The 21,808-nt window shown below is 35.3% G+C and overlaps 1 protein-coding gene across 4 annotated transcripts in view; it reads right to left on the bottom strand.

Annotated features, from left to right (window-relative positions):
• Positions 1 to 307: 307 nt before the first annotated feature.
• Positions 308 to 21,808, bottom strand: part of tnfsf18 (TNF superfamily member 18) — a 56,927-nt gene continuing 35,426 nt past the window's right edge. Inside the window, exons 2-5 of one of the 4 annotated variants that reach the window (XM_073814064.1) lie at positions 8,081 to 8,370; positions 3,078 to 3,095; positions 2,926 to 3,001; positions 308 to 1,384 (exon numbers count right to left, since the gene is read on the bottom strand). In XM_073814064.1, coding sequence (XP_073670165.1) covers positions 999 to 1,384; positions 2,926 to 3,001; positions 3,078 to 3,095; positions 8,081 to 8,266 — 666 coding nt within the window. In that variant the 5' untranslated portion in view covers positions 8,267 to 8,370 and the 3' untranslated portion in view covers positions 308 to 998. The remainder of the gene's footprint in view (positions 1,385 to 2,925; positions 3,002 to 3,077; positions 3,096 to 8,080; positions 8,371 to 21,808) is intronic. The other 3 variants (XM_065263379.2, XM_073814065.1, XM_065263380.2) reach the window with 3 other exon arrangements.

The following is a 21,808-nucleotide window of genomic DNA, read 5'->3' as shown; positions in this document are numbered from 1 at the left end:
GCGTGATGCTAATGGTCTAATCAGATTCAATGGATTGTGCTAAGCTATGCTAAAAGTGCTAACGCCAGACCTGGAGATCGGCTGAATGGATTCCAAAAAGGTAAAAATCAAATGTTTAACTCTAGGGGAGCTGGAAAATGGGCATATTTAAAAAATATTTCTTTCTTTAACAAACATCCTTCCTTTGTAAAATTTTATTTTATTTTATTTTAGAGAAACGGGCAGCACTTCAATGCTGAGTCTAAGTATTTGACTCGGCCTTGAGACATCGACTTTGAGTCTGTGGGTTTGATTTCAAGAACTGGTCGATCTTACAGAAACATACATTAAACCCTAACCCCAAACCACAATGAAGTTTTACAGTAAACCACGCTACCGTCATGAAAACAGACTCGAAACCCCAGTCACTTAACTTTCTATTTTCTACCATAATGTAATGACATTCACAGACGAAAGTGTCCAAATCTGTTTCTTGGCACTGTTTAATAAATGGCATAAATAAATACAAACAACAAAACTCGCAATATAACACACTAATACGTCTATACGACTATATATACATACTGTAATTTCAGTGATTCATGTTGATATGCCAGCTGAGCAGTGACATCTTAGTTGGCCAAAGCTTCATTTTATTTTACTTTTTTAAAGGGAGATAACCTGATACGTTTGAAAGCCTCTTCGTTCTCCCTTGTGTGCAATTGAATAATAAATATTCACATAGTGATCAAACACAGGTTCCCAATCCTCCGTTAGGATCGTAAATCCTGCTTCATTGTGTCCATGTAGAAATACATAGCAATACAAAGTGTCCACTGAGTGGGGAAAAAGCTTAAATATAGTGCAATGAAGGCAGACAGCCTCTTTAGGGAAAAATACATCTCTTAAAACGAATATGTCGTCTATACTCCATCCAGTGTGCATTTAAGTGCTTCCCAGCATACTGTCCACATTCATATTGTCATCCGTCGATTTCATGATACAGGGCTGATTCAGGATTATCCAATCTTGATTACACCCAGGTAAGTGTGTTTCTCATCATTTTTGATATAGGCTTTAGGCTTGCAAGTTACAGTTATAAAAGCCCCTTTATTCAAGGGGATTCCTTTACCCATGAAACCAGTCGAGAGGTTTGTGTTACTGATATGACTCGATAAAAGTTGAATCGAGTCTTTGTGACCGCTCACTTTGTGACCGATCACAGTTACTTCATATTTCTGTCCTGTATCCCCGCTGTCAAGGGTGACCTGTAGGTAGAGGAAATATTGGCCATCCTTTTGAACCGTCAGCTGTAAATCTCCAGAGATGAAACTTTGAGATTTAATAATTCCATTGCCCCAGCGGAGTGTCTCCACCCAGTATCTATTGTCCCCTGTGGAAAGGTCTATAGATAAGTCATTCTTGGGTTTTTATTATGCAGTTTACAGATTGAAAATGTACTGCATATTTATGTATCTTAATTCTTATAGAGGAACAATTCAACCTGTAGCATTTATTTAAAGCTTTACTTTAATCAAATTCATAGCAAGTCTTAGGACATGTTAAGATGTAGGGCTTAAAGGGGACATTTCACAAGACTTTTTTAAGATGTCAAATAAATCTTTGGTGTCTCCAGAGTACAGATGTGAAGTTCTAGCTCAAAATAACCCACATATAATTCATTATAGCAAGTTAATATTGCCACTTTGTAGGTTTGAGCAAAATGTGGTGACTTTGGGTGTGTCCTTTTAAATGCAAATGAAATGCAAACACTGATCACCATAATGGTGGTTTGTTAAAATTTAAACTCAATTGTGCTGACGATTATTCTCTAGGTCACATCTCTCTCTCTCTCTCTCTCTCTCTCTCTCTCTCTCTCTCTCTGCTCTATTGCAGTGGTTGCAAATTAAGAGGTGATATTACTATAATAATATCCCCTTCTGACATCACAATGGGCACCAAATTTCAATAGACCAATTTAGAGTAGACGTCACAGTTACGTCACTGCAAGCTGCGCGCGCAATGCGGTTGCAGAAAAACAGTGGAAATGAATTAGACACGAGTGAAAAGAGCAAGATAACTCACTGGAAAATGTCCTGTTGTGCTGTTAAGTGTCAGAATAAGAATGCCAAAAAAGATGGCTTTCATTTTTATAGAGTACCATCGTCGAAGACATCATTTGAAGATAAACGTAGGTGTTTATGATTACAATAAGCCCTTAAACGGACAGAATGGAGCGAGGAAATCATCTGGAAATCTTTTAATAATTAGAATAGAAAATAAGTAGAGAAGATGTCCGGTGTTCTGTCGAAGTCTGTTCCCTCCATGTGTTTCTTATAGCGTTTTTATCACGTTACAATTATAATTTATTAAGGAAGAAATAATAGAAAACAGGAAAATTATGAAATATTTAATAAACGCTATTATATATAATACATGATAGTATTGCTTTTACATGTACTTTAGCGATTCAGACTGTAAAAATATTTGATTTAGCAAAAAAAGAACAATACATATACATTACATACATGCATATCAGTAGCCAAGCCATTTAAACTTTTTATCTATCTAAAAAAATAAACGTAACGTGATTAAAACGCTATAAGAAACATTGCACTAAAGGGAAACATATAGGAATCAGACTTCGACAGAACACCCGATCCATAAAAATCACGGTTTAATGCTAAAACACTTCACAACCCTACTGCAGAGCAGTCACTTTCTGCAACCAGTTTGGCTCCGCCCACAAAAAACGTCATCTCTGTTTGCAAACACGAAATTGGTCTATTACCTATTTTTTCATATGCTTGCAGAGAATAGTTTATTTACATTTTCTAGGTTGATAGAAGCACTGGGGAACCAATTCTAGCACTTAAACATGGTAAAAGTCAGATTTTCATGATATGTCCCCTTTAATGGTTTAAAAACGGGAAAGTCTTGACTTACATTTTGGTTGAAATGCTATTAGTTTATCTTCTGTGTCTTTTTTGTTGCCAACGGGTGAGGTGAAGTTCTGTAGGGACTGAAAGATTATTTAGATAAGATAGAGCTCTTCCCACATTGTCTAATTAAAGATAGAAATTGCAGAAAAGAAGTACCTTATGTGGATTGTTGTCCTGAGAAAGAAAAAAAAGCAACAGTAAGTCTTTTTAAAGTATAAATGGGATTTGACTGATTGCCAACTAGAGAAGCAATATTGTTCATGTAGGAGTTTGATATAGCTTTATATTATCACAGCTGTGGAGGCAATCAGAGCCGTGACGATATAGAGCTATATCGCACGACTCCGAGAGCGATATTGCTTTTATAAAACAGTTCAACGGCACACATTTGAAAAAAAGAAAACTAGAAAACAACAATGGAGTAATTTTAAAAGCCTCTTTGGGTACTACTTTCTTCCGCCATTGGATTTGAAGGCAAGAATGACAGGTAACACTCAATAGATGGAATAGCCGTTTCTTAATATTGCACTTAAGTTTACATCCAAGAATGCTGATCTTCAGTCGGATAATCACTTCTGATTGGGATTCAAAGACTGATTCACGAGCTAGGGAACTTAATGAGACACAAAGAGAGTGTTTAAAAACAGCGTGTCTGTGTGTGTCCGTGCAGCTTTTCCAGTCAGAGATGAGCGAATGACTCACGTGTTTAAAGAAGCCCCACTCACTAATACTAAAATGACCAGTAGGTGGCGGAATGATACAAACGGTGAAGCGGTTACTGTTATGTTATCAGTAGGGATGTAATGGTTAAACCGCGTGTCCCATTAAAAATGCCTGTCGGAATTCGATGTTGAATCGCAAGGCTGCGATTCTTTGTTTCATGCACAGCTTGTGAGTGTACTATGGCACTTGGTCAGTAGGCAGTCCTTATCAATGTAAAATCATTATGAGTCGGAGTCGTTTATAACGTGCAACACTCGTTAAATAAAAATCATTCAAAATATTCTTTATTATCATGAAAATACCTGAAACAATTTGAAGAACAGCGTATAAATATTCCTGTAATGCTACTTCTTCTGTGGCACAAAGGGAGTTTCTGCATGAGAGCGCCCCCTGGCGTTCGGATGTGCCGGGATTTCACCGTAATTCATTCAAATTCTTTCATTGAGAAAACGCACATTTTCACTGTGAATCGTTACATCCGTAGTTATCAGTACAATATCACATGCATGGGAAGAGCTCTTAGCCAGTCAGATTCGAGAATCAGAAATAACTGTTGTATAAGGATACATACAAAGGCTTTTGCTTGGGTGTTTTGTAATGTGAGGCTGTGCACTAAGGCAGTGATTTTCACTTCAGGATGACTTTCACACACACCTTCTGGTTTCCATGTTTTGTGGGTACATTCCATAGACGTAATGGTTTTTATACTGTACAAATTGTATATTCTATTCCCTAACCCAAACCCTAACCCCAACCATCACAGAAGACTTTCTGATACCTTAGATTTTCAAGAAACCTCATTCTATTTGATTTAAAAGCTTGTTTCCTCATGGGGACCTTAAAATGTACCCACAAGGGCACAAAATGGGTTAATGGTGCCACATGGTGATCTGACAAAAAACTGACAAATTTCACCTCTTAGAAAAAGGAAAGACCACCAATAACCAAGAATGCATCATTATATGATGTCATGACTTTGCAATCAAAAAATGTCGTTGTAATGGAAGTCAATGGGGTAAAAACAGCCACGAACAACTAATTAGGGAGAAAAAAATAAAATGTGATTCTGCACAAAAACAAAAAATGCATCAAAGCCAATGTTTTTACTAATCTTTGACATGCCCAAGACTGTGATAAAGGTTTAAAAAAAAAATCCAATCCACAATCACTTTTTATATTGAAAATCTGACATTTTGTGTTTTTTTCCCCTAAATCAATGACATCACTTATGAACTTGGCAATTAAAGAGTTAAAATCATGGAAGTTTTTCAAACATTTGGTAGTTTTGATCAGTACTGAGGGTGATTACCAGATTTATGATTTTTTTTACTGATAAATCTGATAAATTTTTACAGAAATTTAATTTAGTGGCTTTTTTTGGCCACGAACAACCAGAAATGGTAGTAAATTTGAACAACCCGCTAGAAGTTAAAATGGTAACACCTAAAGTGAAAGCTAAAGTAAAAAAGTTTGAAAAAAATACATATTTTTTTCCACCTTTAACTTATAAAAACTAGTTGAAGCTGTTTAACTCAATTTTTTTAGTTATGTCAACTAGGTGCTCTGGGCATTTGCCAAGGCATTGTTAGGCAGATGCAAATGTGTGCTAACTGGTTGTTAGCCAGGTTGTCACAGATAGTGACAGCTACAGTGTTCTGATGGTTACTATGGTATTGCAAGGTTTAAAAAATAATAATGATATCAACTGAATGCTCTCGGCACAAATTACATATTACTTAAATCCACATAATCCCGGTCTTCAGAAATATCGCTTTGTTCGCAGAATCCATTAAAGGCTATCACAATATAAAATTCATCCACTGTAAAAAATCAATAAAAAAAGTAAGTAAGTTACCTTGCCTTAAAATTTTCAGTTAATTTAAATAGTTGACCCAAAAATTTTTACACAATACACTGTAAAGAAAATCTTTGCTGCCTTAATTTTTTTTGTTGAATCAACTCAGTTTTACAAGTCATTTTAACTTACTATTATTTATCTTGACTAGAGATGAGTTGTTATAACTACAGATTTACTCATTTCTTGTCAAGATAAATAATAGCAAGTTGACATGACTTGTAAATCTGGCAGCAAAGATGTTTAACTCTATATTTAGAGTTATCTAATATTTTTAAGTTGAATTAACTAAACATTTTAAGGCAACCAGGTAACCTACTTTTTATGTTGAACCAACAAAGTGTAGAGAAAAATACTTGAATGAATAACAGCACGTCTACATCAAGGTGCAACGAGGTTTGTTCCTAGTTAATTAAAATAAGTTCACCGAATCTATTAGGACATTAACTGAATTTTTGAGCCATTTACCTCTCAGAAAGGACAGTGAAGAGTGACTGAGGACTTTTTTTTAGAAGTTGAGATTTTTTCATAGAGGGTTACAGGGAGTCAAATTTGTTAAACACTAATAAAATGACTCAAGTGGCATTTGTGAAAATAAGGCATATCTATTACTGACTAATAACCTTTTCATTGCCATTAATATAACGGAACCTAAACCTAAATCTAGCCAGATTAAAAATGCACATTTACAAGAAAACATGTTAGATGCACATGAGGGATTTTCAAATATAAACGGACTATATTGTTTTAAAATCAAAAGTCGACCCCATAAAATCGTAATCTATAAACATAAAAATGATATAGGCTACCAAACGTATTAAGGTTTTTTTTTTTTGAGCTTTTTAAATACCTTCCTTTCACCTAACACGTGTGTGGGTACAAATGTTAAATATGCAAGGCTTGTGATGTCATTGAAACTGAATAAAAAACAATGCGGAGGGATGTAAAGTGGCATTTCCCCTCAGTGAAATGATGTCATGTTGTCTATTCTGTGGTTGATGGTTTGTCTTTACCAGACCGAAAAACCTTCTGCTTTATTAAAGAAAAACAACAACAACTTTGAGGAGAAAGTATGGTTTCAGACTGTCAAAGTAGGGTTCTCATATCTTAAAGGTGTTACGTTCGAACGAAACCACCGGTTTATTTTTATAACGCACTGAAATCCTGCTCTTCAAACAAAAAGCGAAAAGCAAAACTACTCTTGGTATTGATTTAGACCTTACAATGTAACTAAAATAGCAGCTTAAATAGCCGAGTTTCATAACACACAACAAAAGCATGACTCAAAGATTCAAAGCGGATCTTCACAAACCATAAGCCATAGATAGTTTCGCTTGTTCTACCTTTTTTCTCACTTGTTCTCGTATGTTTATTTGACGTGAGGAGGCCTGCCTGTACATGTGCTGATATGATCCTGTGACATTTATTCACAACTCAACTCATTTAGAAGATGCTTTTATACAAAATGACATTTTAAAATGAGGGAGAATACGTCTTGTCTTACCTTTGACTTACAAAGCGTAAAAATGGGAAGTTTAAATGCCTCTGTAACACAAATAAGTCAACCTAAGGATTCCCAATATTCATTTGCTTACCAGATGTTTATTAAATAAAATAAAATAAAATAAAATAAAATAAATAAATAAATAAAAAAATAAAAAAATAAAAAAATAAAAAAATAAATATATATATATATATATATATATATATATATATATATATATATATATATATATATATATATATATATATATATATATATATATGTGTATTTATTTATTTTATTTAATAAACATCTGGTAAGCAAATGAATATTGGGAATCCTCCTTACATACACTACTATGTAATATATATATATTACATAGTAGTGTATGTAAAATTGTTGTGTTAATTTTTTTTAAAGTGAAGTTGTGTAATTAGACAGATATTGGACTATTTGATTATTAAATATTTTTTTAATTTTGGGTATAATTCTGTTCATAGACTTGCTACACTTTCACAGAAGCATCCAATGACTGTCAAAACTATATTTATAGTATAATATGTCTTCACACAAACTGGAAATGTTTCAACATGTTACTGGCGTCTATCATGTCTGATACATCCCACATATATGTGACATTTTAAAGGTAGTGTTGGTGGTGGTGCCAAATTGTAAATGTCAAACATCAGATGAAAGCACACAAAACGTGACAATGTCTTGCATTATATCATCAAATATCCGACCAAGTGGTACTATATGCCCATGACTTACTAAACATGTGGTTACTCTGCTATGACACCTGTTTGAACCTATCTATCAATTATAGTGATTAATTTCAGCAGTTCATTGATTCTTTATTGATCTTGCAGTGCCATGGGGTCCAATATTGTCCCGTCATATAAGTATGTGCTATGATTACACATTTTTGTGTTTGCCCCCAGCTACGGTCCTGAGTCATCAACCCGCAGTGGTCTGACTGTATCCCACCAATATGACTATAATATCTTACATCAGACCTTTGATTAGTAATGTACGTGAAGATGTCAGGATTCACACTTTCAATTTTTTCCAATATAGAGAAGTAGAAATCAACCATACCTCATTCTTAGCAGGATCTTGTGATGCTCTAGGAATGAACTGGAAGTAGATTATGGATGTGGCGAGGCCGAGAGTCAGCAGGGTGCACCAAACCATCAAGCCCAAGATCAGCTTCCTCTGTTGGGCCAAGGCTCCCCCATCCCTGTTGCCCGCTTTTTCCTCACAATACTCATCAGATAGAGACATTCTTCCCGACAGCTGCAGTGACTTCGGCAGACTGACTTTAGCGAGGCAGGGATTGACGATCTAGTACGCGCCTGGCCCCCACCCCACTTCTTCTTCTGGTTGGCCTGTAGAAAAAAACCTCAGAATGTGTCAAACTTCCTGTTTGATGAGTGTAGTGCGTTCGCGTTCCTGTTCGGTTTTCTCAGCAGATGTCCAGGAGGAGCGCTGTAAAGTGTACTTTCCCCTGAACAAGGGTGATGTGTTTTGCGATACCTCTTGTAATGATGAGGGACTGGCCCTCCTACTCGCTGTTGCAAGGGAAGCAGCTGTCATAGAATAGACATCTGGGAGTTTTGTACTCAACAGACCACGTGTAACACGTTAGGTTCTACGCTCAACTTTTTTGTTGTTTCTGCGTAGTGTTGCTGGTTTCTGTTTTCGTGCCCTAAATTGATTTGTGGGTGACGTGAGCATGCTCTGACATGTTCAGAATTTGGGCCATGAGAATCGGGGACACTCTTTTTAACAGTTTTGGTTCCTCAAAGAGCCTTTAAGTCAAAGGTTCTTGAAAGCACCATTACTTTCTTACCTCTTCAGGGTCAGAAAAACCTCTCCTTACTACAAAGAAGCTTTTTTCAACAGATGTCAAAGGTTCTTTATGGAACCATTCACCCAAAAAAGGGTTCTTCTCTGACATTGTTTAGCATCTTTGTACAGTATGAGTGTATGGGTACCAGTGTTTCCCAATCCTGGTCCTCACGGACCCCCTCCCAGAATGTTTTAGATGTCTTCTTATTTAACACACCTGGAATTTGGAAGGAGGCTGATGAGTTGAATCAGGTGTTTTAAATAAGGAGACATCAAAAACTTTCTGAGAGGGGGACCAGGATTGGGAAGCACTGTACAAGCCCTTATCACATCTGCATTAAAGATGCCAAAAAAGTCATTGGTACAATATGTTACCCTGTTCTCTGATACCTACATATTTTATTAAAGAGCACCAATTATCCAACGTGATCTCATGAGTGTGTTAATTTTAACATTTTAGTGTGGTTGTACCATACGTACATTTACTTATGTTTAAAACACACCGAAACGTATAAAATCGACGTTTTGACAGGACTAGTACGTAAATTATTTACGCAATTTATATATGCAAGTTATTCCTATTCATAAATTTAAAAAAATTGCGGGCATTGGCGTTTCTCACTCATATTAATGACATGTTTTCAGTCATATTTTCTGACTTATTTATTCAAGACAGTTTACCCATTTCCCTAATAAAATGATTATGATATTCAGATAATTTTACAATATTGAACATTGAATAAAATTTCTGTATTTATTTAACTATTTATTAATATTTAGTTAGTTTGCCATGACACACATAAAAAAAAAGTGTTTTCTCCTATACTGTCTTCTATGCAATACCTTATTATTACTATTAAGCAATAATTACACCAAAATACGACATAAATTCACAAAAGATGTTACTTTTATTCATTTGCTCTTATCCAGTGATTCCCAACCGGGGGTACGTGAAGAGTTTCCAGGGGGTACGCGAAAAGATTTACATTTTGCTTTGATCTCATTTACTTTTAATAAAAATGTCTTTCGTTTGTCCAGTCTTTTACCTAAGATTGATTTTTGTGAGGAAAGCATTGTAAAAAGGACAACTTTGTAATTTTAATCATATCATTAATATAATTAGCCGTCAAGAGTAAATGCGCTGCATGATCCAAAACGCAATAGCGATGTCCAACTCAAGAACGATCTGACTATTTTCAATGAACCTGAATAGTTTCTAAAGACACAAAGTTTATAAACTATAAATAATGTTCAAATAATGCTATAATATTCGTTCCCGCTGCCATTACATTTTCAAATTATGCAAAAAAACTTTTGCATTGTTTTTGGCTAACATATATTGTCCCGTATGATGTCTTTTGTATTTATAAAGAATGTCTTAACACATTTTGTTTCTCTTTATATTTGAACAGAATAATTTAACTTATTTGCACACTTTAATTATCAGTAACTTACAGTAAATTGAGATTTTAGTAAATTTAGGGCATTTACTAAAAAGGACGTGAGAGCTCAATTCCAAATAAGCGCCGGAGTGGATAATTTGCGTGTGATTTACTACAAAGGCGCAAATAAAATACACAGGCACAATAATGACATAAGCACATTTCTATAATGACCATTGCAATCTATTAGAGCAGCGCAAATTAGTACAGGGTCGCAAATAAGAGAACTCGGCAGGACATCGCAATGAAAATGCGGACTGCGGAGTGTGCAATTCCGGCTAAGTGAAAGTAAGACGAAAGATGAACGGTAAAAGAAGTTTTGAAATACCTGATTTGACTTCTCCTCGTGACTTATCCTCCTCTTTTCTCCAGCAAATTAAACATAGCTTGGCAAACTATATTTTTAAGTATGTTCCTCTGGCAAAATGTAATACTCTCCTCGCATTCCCAGCTAACAGAAAAAAGTTCTAAGAACGTTCCCTGAAAGTTCCCAAGGTTCCCAAAAACGTTCTGCCAGCGGAAAAAGTGTCCAGTTTTCTTGACGTTCTAAGAACGTTTTTGTGTTGTCTCAACGTTAGAGGAATGTTACATTTTACCATTTTTAAACGTTATGACAATGTCATGTTTTAATGTTCACACAATGTTTAAAACAACAACTGTTTATTATGCTGACTTGTTTGACTTATGTAAATGACAGAGAAACATTGCATTTTATTATTTTATAAAACATTATTTCTGAATGTGCAGTAAATATATTGCTGTAGAAAACACAATTCACTTCTTAGGCTAAGATGTTGATGTTTTGTTTAATTTTAAGTCACCATTATTGTGATTAGTGTTTGTTTTAGTTGGACTCTTGACTCTTGACATTTTGCTTGCTTGTTTTTTCCCTGGTTGTGTTAATACACCACATTTGTTATGAACATGTAAAGTTAGTAGTGTAATTCTGTGGTAGTTGGTACGTAATGGTAAAGATCATCACCTAATTAATTTACTAATCAAAAGTTTATTTTCTGTCAATGATGTAAATGAGATCCAGCACTTTCACAGCAGTTTGTCATTAAGGAGTTTTAGAAACTTAACACAAAAAATATCTGCTGTATAATTGGGACACACAAACCTCAAGAATCAGAGTATGAATCTCAACCATGGTGACAAATAAAATTGTCAAAAAACATTATTTATCCATGCTGCAGAGCATGCTGGGAGTCCTGAATGAGATTTGTAATTTGTTTATACCCAGCATGCATTGCAGCATGAAGTTTTTCATTCGTTTGTCACCATGGTTGAGATTCATACTCTGATTCTTGATGTTTGTGATGTTTAAAATGCAAATGAGCTGATAAAATGCAAACACTGATCGCAATGATAGTGGTTTGTTGAAATAAACATGCTTCATCAGTCAGTGCTTTTTACTCTAATGTTTAAAATTAATAAATATTACTAATTATTTGTCTTTAAAACACAACTTAGGTTTAGTTTCGATGAAGGGGTACTTGAGCCTTACTGATAGGGCTGTGGGGGTACTTAGGGCAAAAAAGGTTGGGAACCACTGCTCTAATCCACATCTTTAAAATTCATACGATTGCGAGGAACAGATCCAAATTCAGCCCTTTATCCAGCGATCTTGATCCGAGTTCTCATCAGCAGCTGCAAAGTCAGATCGCGCATTCGTTATAAATTTAAATATCGCGCCTCAAGAAGCTTTACGACACATTGCTTTATGGCAGTGATAGCAAAAGCTCATTGGCTCTTTGTGTGCCACATGACATATTTGCGGCATTTCCGTTGGTGTACATTTGAAATAAAAAAAAAAGCGCAGTGACAGAGGGAAGCGGGATCAACGTTCTCTTGGATTAATAACTTTAATACTTCTCTTTACTTTACTTCATATACTCCATCGTCATTTTAACTACTTTTGGTACTGATTTTAATATTCGCAATAAATAAATTGTTGTGATTACACTTGTCTGTCTTTTATGCTTTTTGTAACAGTAACGTTAAATGATTTTAATAAACTGTTTTGCTTAGGACTGTGGTGGCTTAAAATATCTTTTCAATGCTATATTGTTACTAAAATGTTCCTAAACATATTTGTTTATGTTGCATAATATACAAATAATACATAACGTATTTAAACATTTTGTATAAAAAGGGTTTTTGTTTAGGGTAGGGTTTGGGTTAAGGTTTGGGGTAGGGTTAAGGTGGTAACATATCGCTAAAATGGTTAAAGGGAAATTATACTTTATGGAATGTAAGATACGTAAATGTTTTACGTTTTTTTTAGCTGTAAAAATGTAATAATGCTACATTTAAATGTTGTAAATACATCTACATTCTGTGTTTTAGCATCAATTTAAACGTACAAAAAATACGTTTTTTGTTTTTAAAAGTTACGCGTAATTCCTATGTATTATCACTGGGACAAGGCTGAATTGTCAGATTCACGATTTTATATTTCCTTTGGTGTGTAAGTGTGTAGTAGTCTACATTGCAGTGATATGCAAAAGGTTCAAACCCCAAAGTAAACTATGACGTGAGTTATCGTCTCCAATTTAAATCTCTTTTCTTGGACTACAACCAGAGGTGGGTAGAGTATCCAAAATCTGTACTCAAGTAAAAGTACAAGTACTTATACAAAAATGTACTCCAGTAAAAGTAAAAGTATCAAATCTAATTATTTACTTGAGTAAGAGTAAAAAATAATTAGATGAAAAAACTACTCAAGTAGTTAGTTACTCGTTACTTCCGATCTGATAGAGAAGTAGCGCAAAAGCACTGAATTTCAGACTACTTGGAGGGTTTTCACAAACATCTCCTTAAAAGTCTCATTGTTCTGCTTATATACAAGTAAACAGCCTATCTCAGTCCTGCAATGGGTACATTAAAATCACATAACGTGTCATTTGAGAAAAAATCTCAAACACACACACAGATGTTTTTTTGATGGTTAACTCCGTATTTATTTTCATGTTCACAACACAAACTTGTCAGCATCTTCCTTTAAACATGCAAACAGTAAACAAAAAAGAACGTGTGTGTCTGTTTGTGATCATGTTTTTATATGAATAGGTTATTTTCTTGCCATTACAGTGAACATAAACAGGAGCTTAATAAAAATGATCATTTTAGAATTTCATATGGAACTTATCTGTTTGTGCAAATCAACTTTACATTTATTATAATATATAATACATGTTGCTTTAAAATCAAACTTTATTCTTTTATTTTTATTCATTCATTCTTTAGGAAGGATTTAAATGAAACACAATCCCGTTGTTATTTGAATGTATTTTCTACACATTAGTGACGTCCTTACATGCTGTTTAGTTGTGGGGAAATGATGTGTGCAGATGTGAATGCGCTGTTTGTATGGTTTAACTTACACTAGGTTTTGTCATCGCTTGCACAAGAGTGCATATGGCAAAAAAACTCAGACAGTGTGTCACATAGTGTTCAAATAGACGTGTCACTTATCACTTGAATTCCTGTACGCTGAGATGTCAGATCGTTTATTGAACAAAGCATGCATTGCATTATGAAACTATTCTTTTTGACCTCTTGGAGTGAAAACATAGACCGAACTTGAAGCCATGCACGCATGATCTGCCTCCGATATCTCGCACACGCGCCCTCATCTCCTTCTCCTATCATCTAAGTTGACTTAACTTACATTTTCAAGGCAACTTGCTGTACAGCTTTTTTGAGTTTACTCAACTCTTGGATGATGTAGTTCACCTGACTCAATTTATTGAGTAATGTCTACTTAAACCAACAAGTTGAACCAACTTAAACTGATTATGTAATAAGCTAATTTTTATGTTTACTCAACTAGTGACTAAGTTGGGTAAAGAGTAATTTAGTAAATCCAAATTTAACTAATCTACATGTTTTGGACTGTACACAGAAAGGTCTCATAAACAAAGCCTGTCTGACTTAGCCCTTGCTTAAACCAGAGACCTTTTGGCTGTAATGCGCGTTAACTCATTGTGCTGCCTTCTACACACTTCTCAATCATGGTAACAATGAATAAACATCATTCTTTCAAAATTACTCTAAATACAACATATAACTAACATTAACAACATAACAACATAAATAAATCCAGCAAACATTAAAAACATAAAAAAAAAATTTTTTTAGTAAATATTAACCAAAGAAGTGAACATGTCGCAATGCATGCTGGGAACCATTCCGACCATTGTTTTTTTTATTGCTTGTTCAGATTACTCAGTTTGGCAAGTTGGGTGAACGAATTGGACAAAAACTTATATATCTAAGTCCAGTCAACAAAATAATATTTGTTAGCTGAATGATTATGCTTTTTTCATTCAGTGAACACACAATAAAAAATTGACGCCCTTCAACAAAGAAATCTTTGTTCAAGTAACTTAATTTTCTTTCTCTGTTGAATTAACATTTTAAAGTTGGATTTTTTTACAGTGTATCATAATTCCTTCTGCTTGGACGCACAGCCTGTAAGTTTACTCCTGTTAGCATTGCATTTTGAGCTAATCTTTTAAACATGGTAAGGAGCGTCACATTTCCTGTTGACGTCAGAGGTATTCAGGCCAATCACAACGTACAGATTAGCTGGCCAATCAGGGACACAGTGCTTTTCAAATCCGTGCGTTTCAGGAAGGGAGTGAAATCTGGAGCTACAAAATGTACGGTTTGTGAAAAATAATGTTTTTTAAATCACGCGAACACACTGTATTATACCAAATACACAAAATAACGTTGTTTTAGCAATGAAATAGTTGCTCTTTAAGGGCACCTATTTTAAAAAAACGTCTCGCACTTTTTCATTTTTATCATTAATGTTTTACTTTATTTTCACAATATCACCTTTAAACAATGTAAATGTAAATGCAAACAAACAAACAAAAAAAATTCCACCTATAAAAAGTTGTGCATGATAAATATCACAACTACCATGTCCTGTGAATATTATGACCTGCAGCTTGTGGTGTATCTGTGAAAGTTTTGAAACACGAGCAAATGCTCGAGGCCTAAACGAACGACTCTTGCTATTTGTCATCAACCAGACAAAATACCTCAGAACACACACCTGCAGCAAAACAATAAACCACAACAAGAGAAAGACGAAATATCAACACTTTCCAAAGCCACCAGAGATTTTCCCGAGTTTAACTTTACACAGGACCGAATGAGATGAGATAATAAATCTGTAAAGGGGAGAGCAGAAGAGGAAACGCAGTGTCAATGTGTGGGGGAAATGAAACGCAGGTTATCATGAATTAATCCAATGACTTTAACTGGATAAAGGAGGTGTTTGGTCACTTGTGTGAGTGGGCTCCTCGACCCTTCTGAGGAAGTTTAGGGCATAAAAAAACACCCGAGACGTGTGGGGACAGGATGGAAAATAATGTGGTGTCCATCAGTGGTCTTGCTCTCTCCTACACAATTTCCATCAGCTGGTCGTATTTTTTTCTTTTTATAGCTAATTATATTATAAATGATAACTACCTTGACAGCCATGCCAAATTTAAAGACTATCAAGTAAAATAAACCCACAGGGGATTTCAGAGGTGAGAAACGATGTTAAAGCGTTACCAGAATAGTTTTACTGACTGTCATTTTATTATATCTGATATTATAGCACCATTAAATCATCCGTTTATTTAAGAGACGACTCAATGATGACTGTTTAACATAATCACAGCCTTTCCTAAGTATTTTTGGTCTCGTGCATAAAAGGCTACCATTATTTGTAGTTTTTGCAATGATAATTATGTAATAGAAAACATCAAGAAAATTAAGGAAATGTGAATATGTGGTGTTAAAAAAGCAGAAGAAAATAATAAGCGTGTCAAGTGTTTAGTGTGAGCTTTCCTTACACTTGAGCTATAGTAGGAACCGGCTATGTGTGACAACTTTGTTTAACATGTTGTGTACATATTTTCTGTTTTTTATTTGTTTTATAAAACTGCTGGCTTAAGACTTTTGCCCAATACTGTACTTTCAAACAACTTGTGGTTTTAGGGGTGAAGCTTGAACATTTATTTTTCTCTGATAAGCGTAAATATTTTGGTAAGATTCACATCATCTGAATTCATATGGATGAAGCAAATTAGTAACACATTTCGGTGGGTTACAACACCCATGTGCATACAGAACCATATTGATTGTGGTATTTTACTTTGAAAAACTCACTCAGATCAGAGGTTAGATAAAATAATTTCATCCCATATCTGTCACCGCTGTTAAAAACTGCCATGACGACAGCAAAGGCATTTGATAATATTGCAAAACCGGAACTGTGAAAGAAAGTCTGGTCAACATTGTGGCTTTTCCTGAAAGAAGCCTTGAATGACATTAAACGAGACATATCATGAAAATCTGACCTTTTCCATGTTTAACTCTTTCCCCGCCAGCATTTTTTTTTTTGTCAGCCAGCGCCAGCATTTTTCACGATTTTCTCAAAAAGGTTAATGACTTCCAGAAAATGTTCTTCTTTAAATATATAGACCAACAATATATCAAATGAAAGAATAAACGTTTCATCCTACCTTCATTAGTTCTCTTTTTATTTTTATAATTATTATTTTTATAATTTTGAGCAAAAAGCTGAGATAATTTAATTTTTGTGAAGGACTTTTAATAGAGATAAGATTCAAAGCGATCTTTGAAACATACACAGAGTTCTTTCTCTTTCACGCGAGGCGCTATTTCCGGGTTGTATAAGTTGCGGAAGGGCCCTGGTGGATAATAGCGGTATTGCGGAAAGCTGAAAATTCTCGTCATTGGCAGGGAAGCGTTTTTTCTTAATTGACGAGTTATCTCGTCAATGGCGGTGAAAGAGTTAAGCTAGCTGTAATTGGGGACCCTATTAGTGCTTCTATCAACCTAAAAAACTCTGGGGACACCAAACATTTATTTTACATCTTAAAAAAGTCTTGTGAAATGTCCCCTTTCTCTAAACCAAATTAGGGTAGAGCTTGTCTCCATCCTGTCTGCATAATCCTGTCTCCCCTTTATCCTCTTCCTCTCACTCCTCTTCCTTTCACCCCTGTTCCTTTTCCTCCTTTTTATTGTGCTTAAGCTTTGAAGTAAACGAATGACCTAGTGTTTTGTCTTGGTGTCGGTAAATGATTGTAGTATTTTAAATGTCAATATTTTCTCAATAAAGCACAAGCTGAATGACGTGTCCAAAGTAGAGAACTGTGTTTGACATTTTGCAAGTAAGAATTTCATAGCAGATCATATGTTTGCAGTTTTGCAGACTTGATCTGGAGATTAGTTACATAAGTGAGTGGTTTCGTTGAGTGAGCCTCAGATACTGTATCGTTTTTAATGTGTAAGCAATTTTACAAATCTGACATCTCAGATTGAAACAAATTGCTGTTTGTCTCCATCTACAGGTCAAAAGGGATTTCCATCTGATTGTATGTGATGCTCTGTGTGTACCACCAGAGTGTATTTTGAATGCAACATTCAAATAGTATTGTTTGTAATCTTTGACAATTACATTAAGTTGCATGATTATTGCAGGACAAAAGCATTTTCCTACAAGGCAGTGAGAGCTAAATTACGTTAGGCCATCAAGTCAGCTTGAATTTTTTATGATCATCTACAGTACGTACTTTCTAATATAATGGCATTTTGTCACCCTATGTCCCTGCACGATGCCACTGTTATGTACCACGAGGGTTCATGGAAACAGAACAGTCATTAGATCTGCTTGTCCAGATGAGCTCCACAGGCACAAATGTTGTTTATTTTGTGGGAGAAGATTGCACTGTATTCTGTCTATTCTGTATTACGCAGGCATTTGGTAAAACACATAGTAAAACTGCCTCAGATGAATGTAATGACACTGTACAACTGGAAAAGAGCTCCTGATGTTTAAAAACCAAGACATCCTATGATTCCAGACAGTATACACCCTGCAGTTTTTATTTTGGAACATATTAGAATAGTATCTATATACACTCACCTAAAGGATTATTAGGAACACCATACTAATACTGTGTTTGACCCTCTTTTGTCTTCAGAACTGCCTTAATTCTACATGGCATTGATTCAACAAGGTGCTGAAAGCATTCTTTAGAAATGTTGGCCCATATTGATAGGATAGCATCTTACAGTTGATGGAGATTTGTGGGATGCACTTCCAAGGCATGAAGCTCCCGTTCCACCACATCCCAAAGTTGCTACATTTTAGTACAGTGAACTCATTTTCATGTTCAAGAAACCAATTTGAAATTATTTGAGCTTTGTGACATGGTGCATTATCATGCTGGAAGTAGCCATCAGAGGATGGGTACATGGTGGTCATAAAGGGATGGACATGGTCAGAAACAATGCTCAGGTAGGCCGTGGCATTTAAATGATGCCCAGTTGGCACTAAGGGGTCTAAAGTGTGCCAAAAAAACATCCCCCACACCATTACACCAGCAGCCTGCACAGTGGTAACAAGGCATGATGGATCCATTGCTCTCATTCTGTTTATGCCAAATTCTGACTCTACCATCTGAATGTCTCAACAGAAATCGAGACTCATCACACCCAGCAACATTTTTCCAGTCTTCAACTCTCCAACTTTGGTGGTCTTCTGCTGTTGTAGCCCATCCGCCTCAAGGTTGTGCGTGTTGTGGCTTCACAAATGCTTTGCTGCATACCTCTGTTGTAACGAGTGGTTATTTCAGTCAAAGTTGCTCTTCTATCAGCTTAAATCAGTCGGCCCATTCTCCTCTGACCTCTGACATCAACAAGGCATTTTCACCCACAGGACTGCCGCATACTGGATGTTTTTCCCACTTCATACCATTCTTTGTAAACCCTAGAAATAGTTGTGTGTGAAAATCCCAGTAATTGAGCAGATTGTGAAATACTCAGACCGCCCTGTCTGGCACCAACAACCATGCCACGCTCAAAATTGCTTAAATCACCTTTCTATCCCATTCTGACGTTCAGTTTGGTGTTCAGGAGATTGTCTTGACCAGGACCACATCCCTAAATGAATTGAAGCAACAACCATGTGATCGGTTGCTTAGATAATTGCATTAATGAGAAATTGAACAGGTGTTCCTGATAATCCTTTAGGTGAGTGTAGTAAGGAATAGTAAATAAATAAAAAAATCATTATTTATTATTTACTTACTTATGTAGGTCCAAACCGCAATGGTCCTGCAACAGGTAGGATTGTATTAGCAGTGCAAAAACTCATAGGTTCAAACCTAAAAAGTATAAATGTCGATTCTGGTCGTAATTGAGGTTTTCATAAAAATATGTACATAACCCCTCATCTAGTGATCCCAATTCTCTAAATAGTCATCAAACATTTAAAATTGTCTTTAGTTGTACATTTTCTGAGAGGTGTACCATATTGTTGCAGAATATTTTTTTTTTGGTTCCCAGAATGCTTTGCATGAGGCTGTTATTTTATAGTTTACTTCTGTAAAGATAAAGACTTGTTAATGTTTAATGTTCATTTAACTTTGAAGAAACTGCTGCCAGTAAATAACATACATTTAAATCTACAGTTACTGGCAAACAGCTGGAAGTAATATTATAATTTCTACTGAAATATTTAACAGTGTATAATCTGTTAAGTCTTATGTAAATGTTTGGTTAACTGTTGGGGAAAATTACCTTGAATTACAGTAGATCTTAAAGCTGTCTGTCTCAATGACAATCAAACAATAAAAGAAAGAAAAAAGTGAAACATATATTTTCCTATAAATATTGTTTTTGACTTTGTGTGTGCTAAATCTATTCATTTTACCGTGATTTTAAGGTATGGATGCTGTGATTTTGCTTTCAAACCCTCAAAAATCTTTAAAGTAACACGCCCAGATTTTGGGAATTTAGCTTATTCACCGTATCCCCCAGAGTTAGATAAGTCCATACATACCTTTCAAATCTCCGTGCGTCCCGTTACTCTGTCTGACGCAGCCCCCGCTAGCTTAGCTTAGCACAAAGTCTGGAAGTGAATGGCTCCAGCTAGCAAACTGCTCCCAATAAGTGACAAAAAAACGCGAACATTTTCCTATTTATGTGTTGTGATTTGTATAGTCACACCGTGTACAAATAAAAAGGTGATATGAGACACAGCGATCTTTTAACACTATACATACTGGGAACTATATTCTCAGAAGAAGAAGCACTGTTACATGGGCGGAGTGATTTGCACAACTCTGACAGAACTCACTGCTCCTCACCAGGGGCTTTTCGGGTGCTGCGAGCAAATCACTCCGCCCACGTAGCAGTGCTTCGTCTTCTGAGAAAATAGTTCCCAGTATGTATACTGTTAATGTTTGCGTTATTTTGTCACTTTTTTGGAGCAGTTTGCTAGCTGGAGCCATTCACTTCCAGACTTTGTGCTAAGCTAAACTAGCGGGGCTGCGTCAGACAGAGTTACAGCATGCACGGAGATGAGAAAGGTATGTATGGACTTATCTAACTCTGGGGGATACGGTGAATAAGCTAAATTCCCAAAATCTGGGCGTGTTCCTTTAAATTGATTTTTCTCAAAACTGACTTTGCTGACTCTGTCACCTTCAATCAGGTGTCATTTTTTGGCAGATTGCAACAAATCATACATCGTTTTGAAGTTGTTGTTTTTTAATAAATAATGTCAAAATATAATAACTCGTTTTTGAAATTTTGCTCATACCGACTCATTTTGCCAGGACGGGTCACATATGTAATGTAAACCTGCAGTTTTAGAAAATTGACATCATCACACATTTTACAGCTCGTGGGCTTATAAATTTTACAAAAACTCAAAAATGCATCTTTAAAATTATAACGTTTATTTGAAAAAAACAACAACAACATAATGAATTATTTACTATTATACCACGGGCCTGTTGAATGTTTTATTCTGATTAGTTGAGAAATACATTGTGCTTCATTACCACCTTGGGTGTGCATTATTTTTAAATAATTAAATGGCCCATTATCAATTATTACTTATGTTTTTTTTCAGTGAGCAGTTAATGGGATCATTATGAGAGAATGATATCAGTTGATTAGTCCTATTTATTATCTGGATCAATTGGTTTATTGGAAACAAGTCAGATGGGGTAGAGAGGTCTTTTGGAGCATCATTTGCATCTAATCTAACTCATAACAGTTGAATGAAAAACTACGACCATTTCATGTATGAGTAAAGTTAGCTGAGGCCTCCAGGGATTTAGGGGTGCAAGTGTGAACAAGGTCTGTCTGAATGCACAGGAAAACTTTTAAGTTGGGATAAGATAGGAAGTGTTATTATTTAAAAAATCCACCAGATGGCAATATTTGCGCGGTTCTCTCCAAATTGCATCAGACCTGCAAACACTTAAAAACCTCACATAAGGGTCATCAAGAAACCCTCAAACCCAAAACACGTTTACAACTTAATGTCATCTGATGGTATATTAAATATATTACACTAATTAATAATGGAGTAGAAAACATTACCAAGTATCCAACAACAAAGGTCTACATAGATTTAACACAAATAAATAAATAATAAATAAAAACAATCAAGGGTTTAGTTTTTTCATGACATGTTAAGAGT

The sequence above is a fragment of the Paramisgurnus dabryanus genome, chromosome 3, assembly GCF_030506205.2.
Source record: "Paramisgurnus dabryanus chromosome 3, PD_genome_1.1, whole genome shotgun sequence".
NCBI lineage: Eukaryota > Metazoa > Chordata > Actinopteri > Cypriniformes > Cobitidae > Paramisgurnus > Paramisgurnus dabryanus.
Note: the sequence above shows the minus strand (reverse complement) of the source record. Positions and strands in the feature narration are given on the sequence as shown.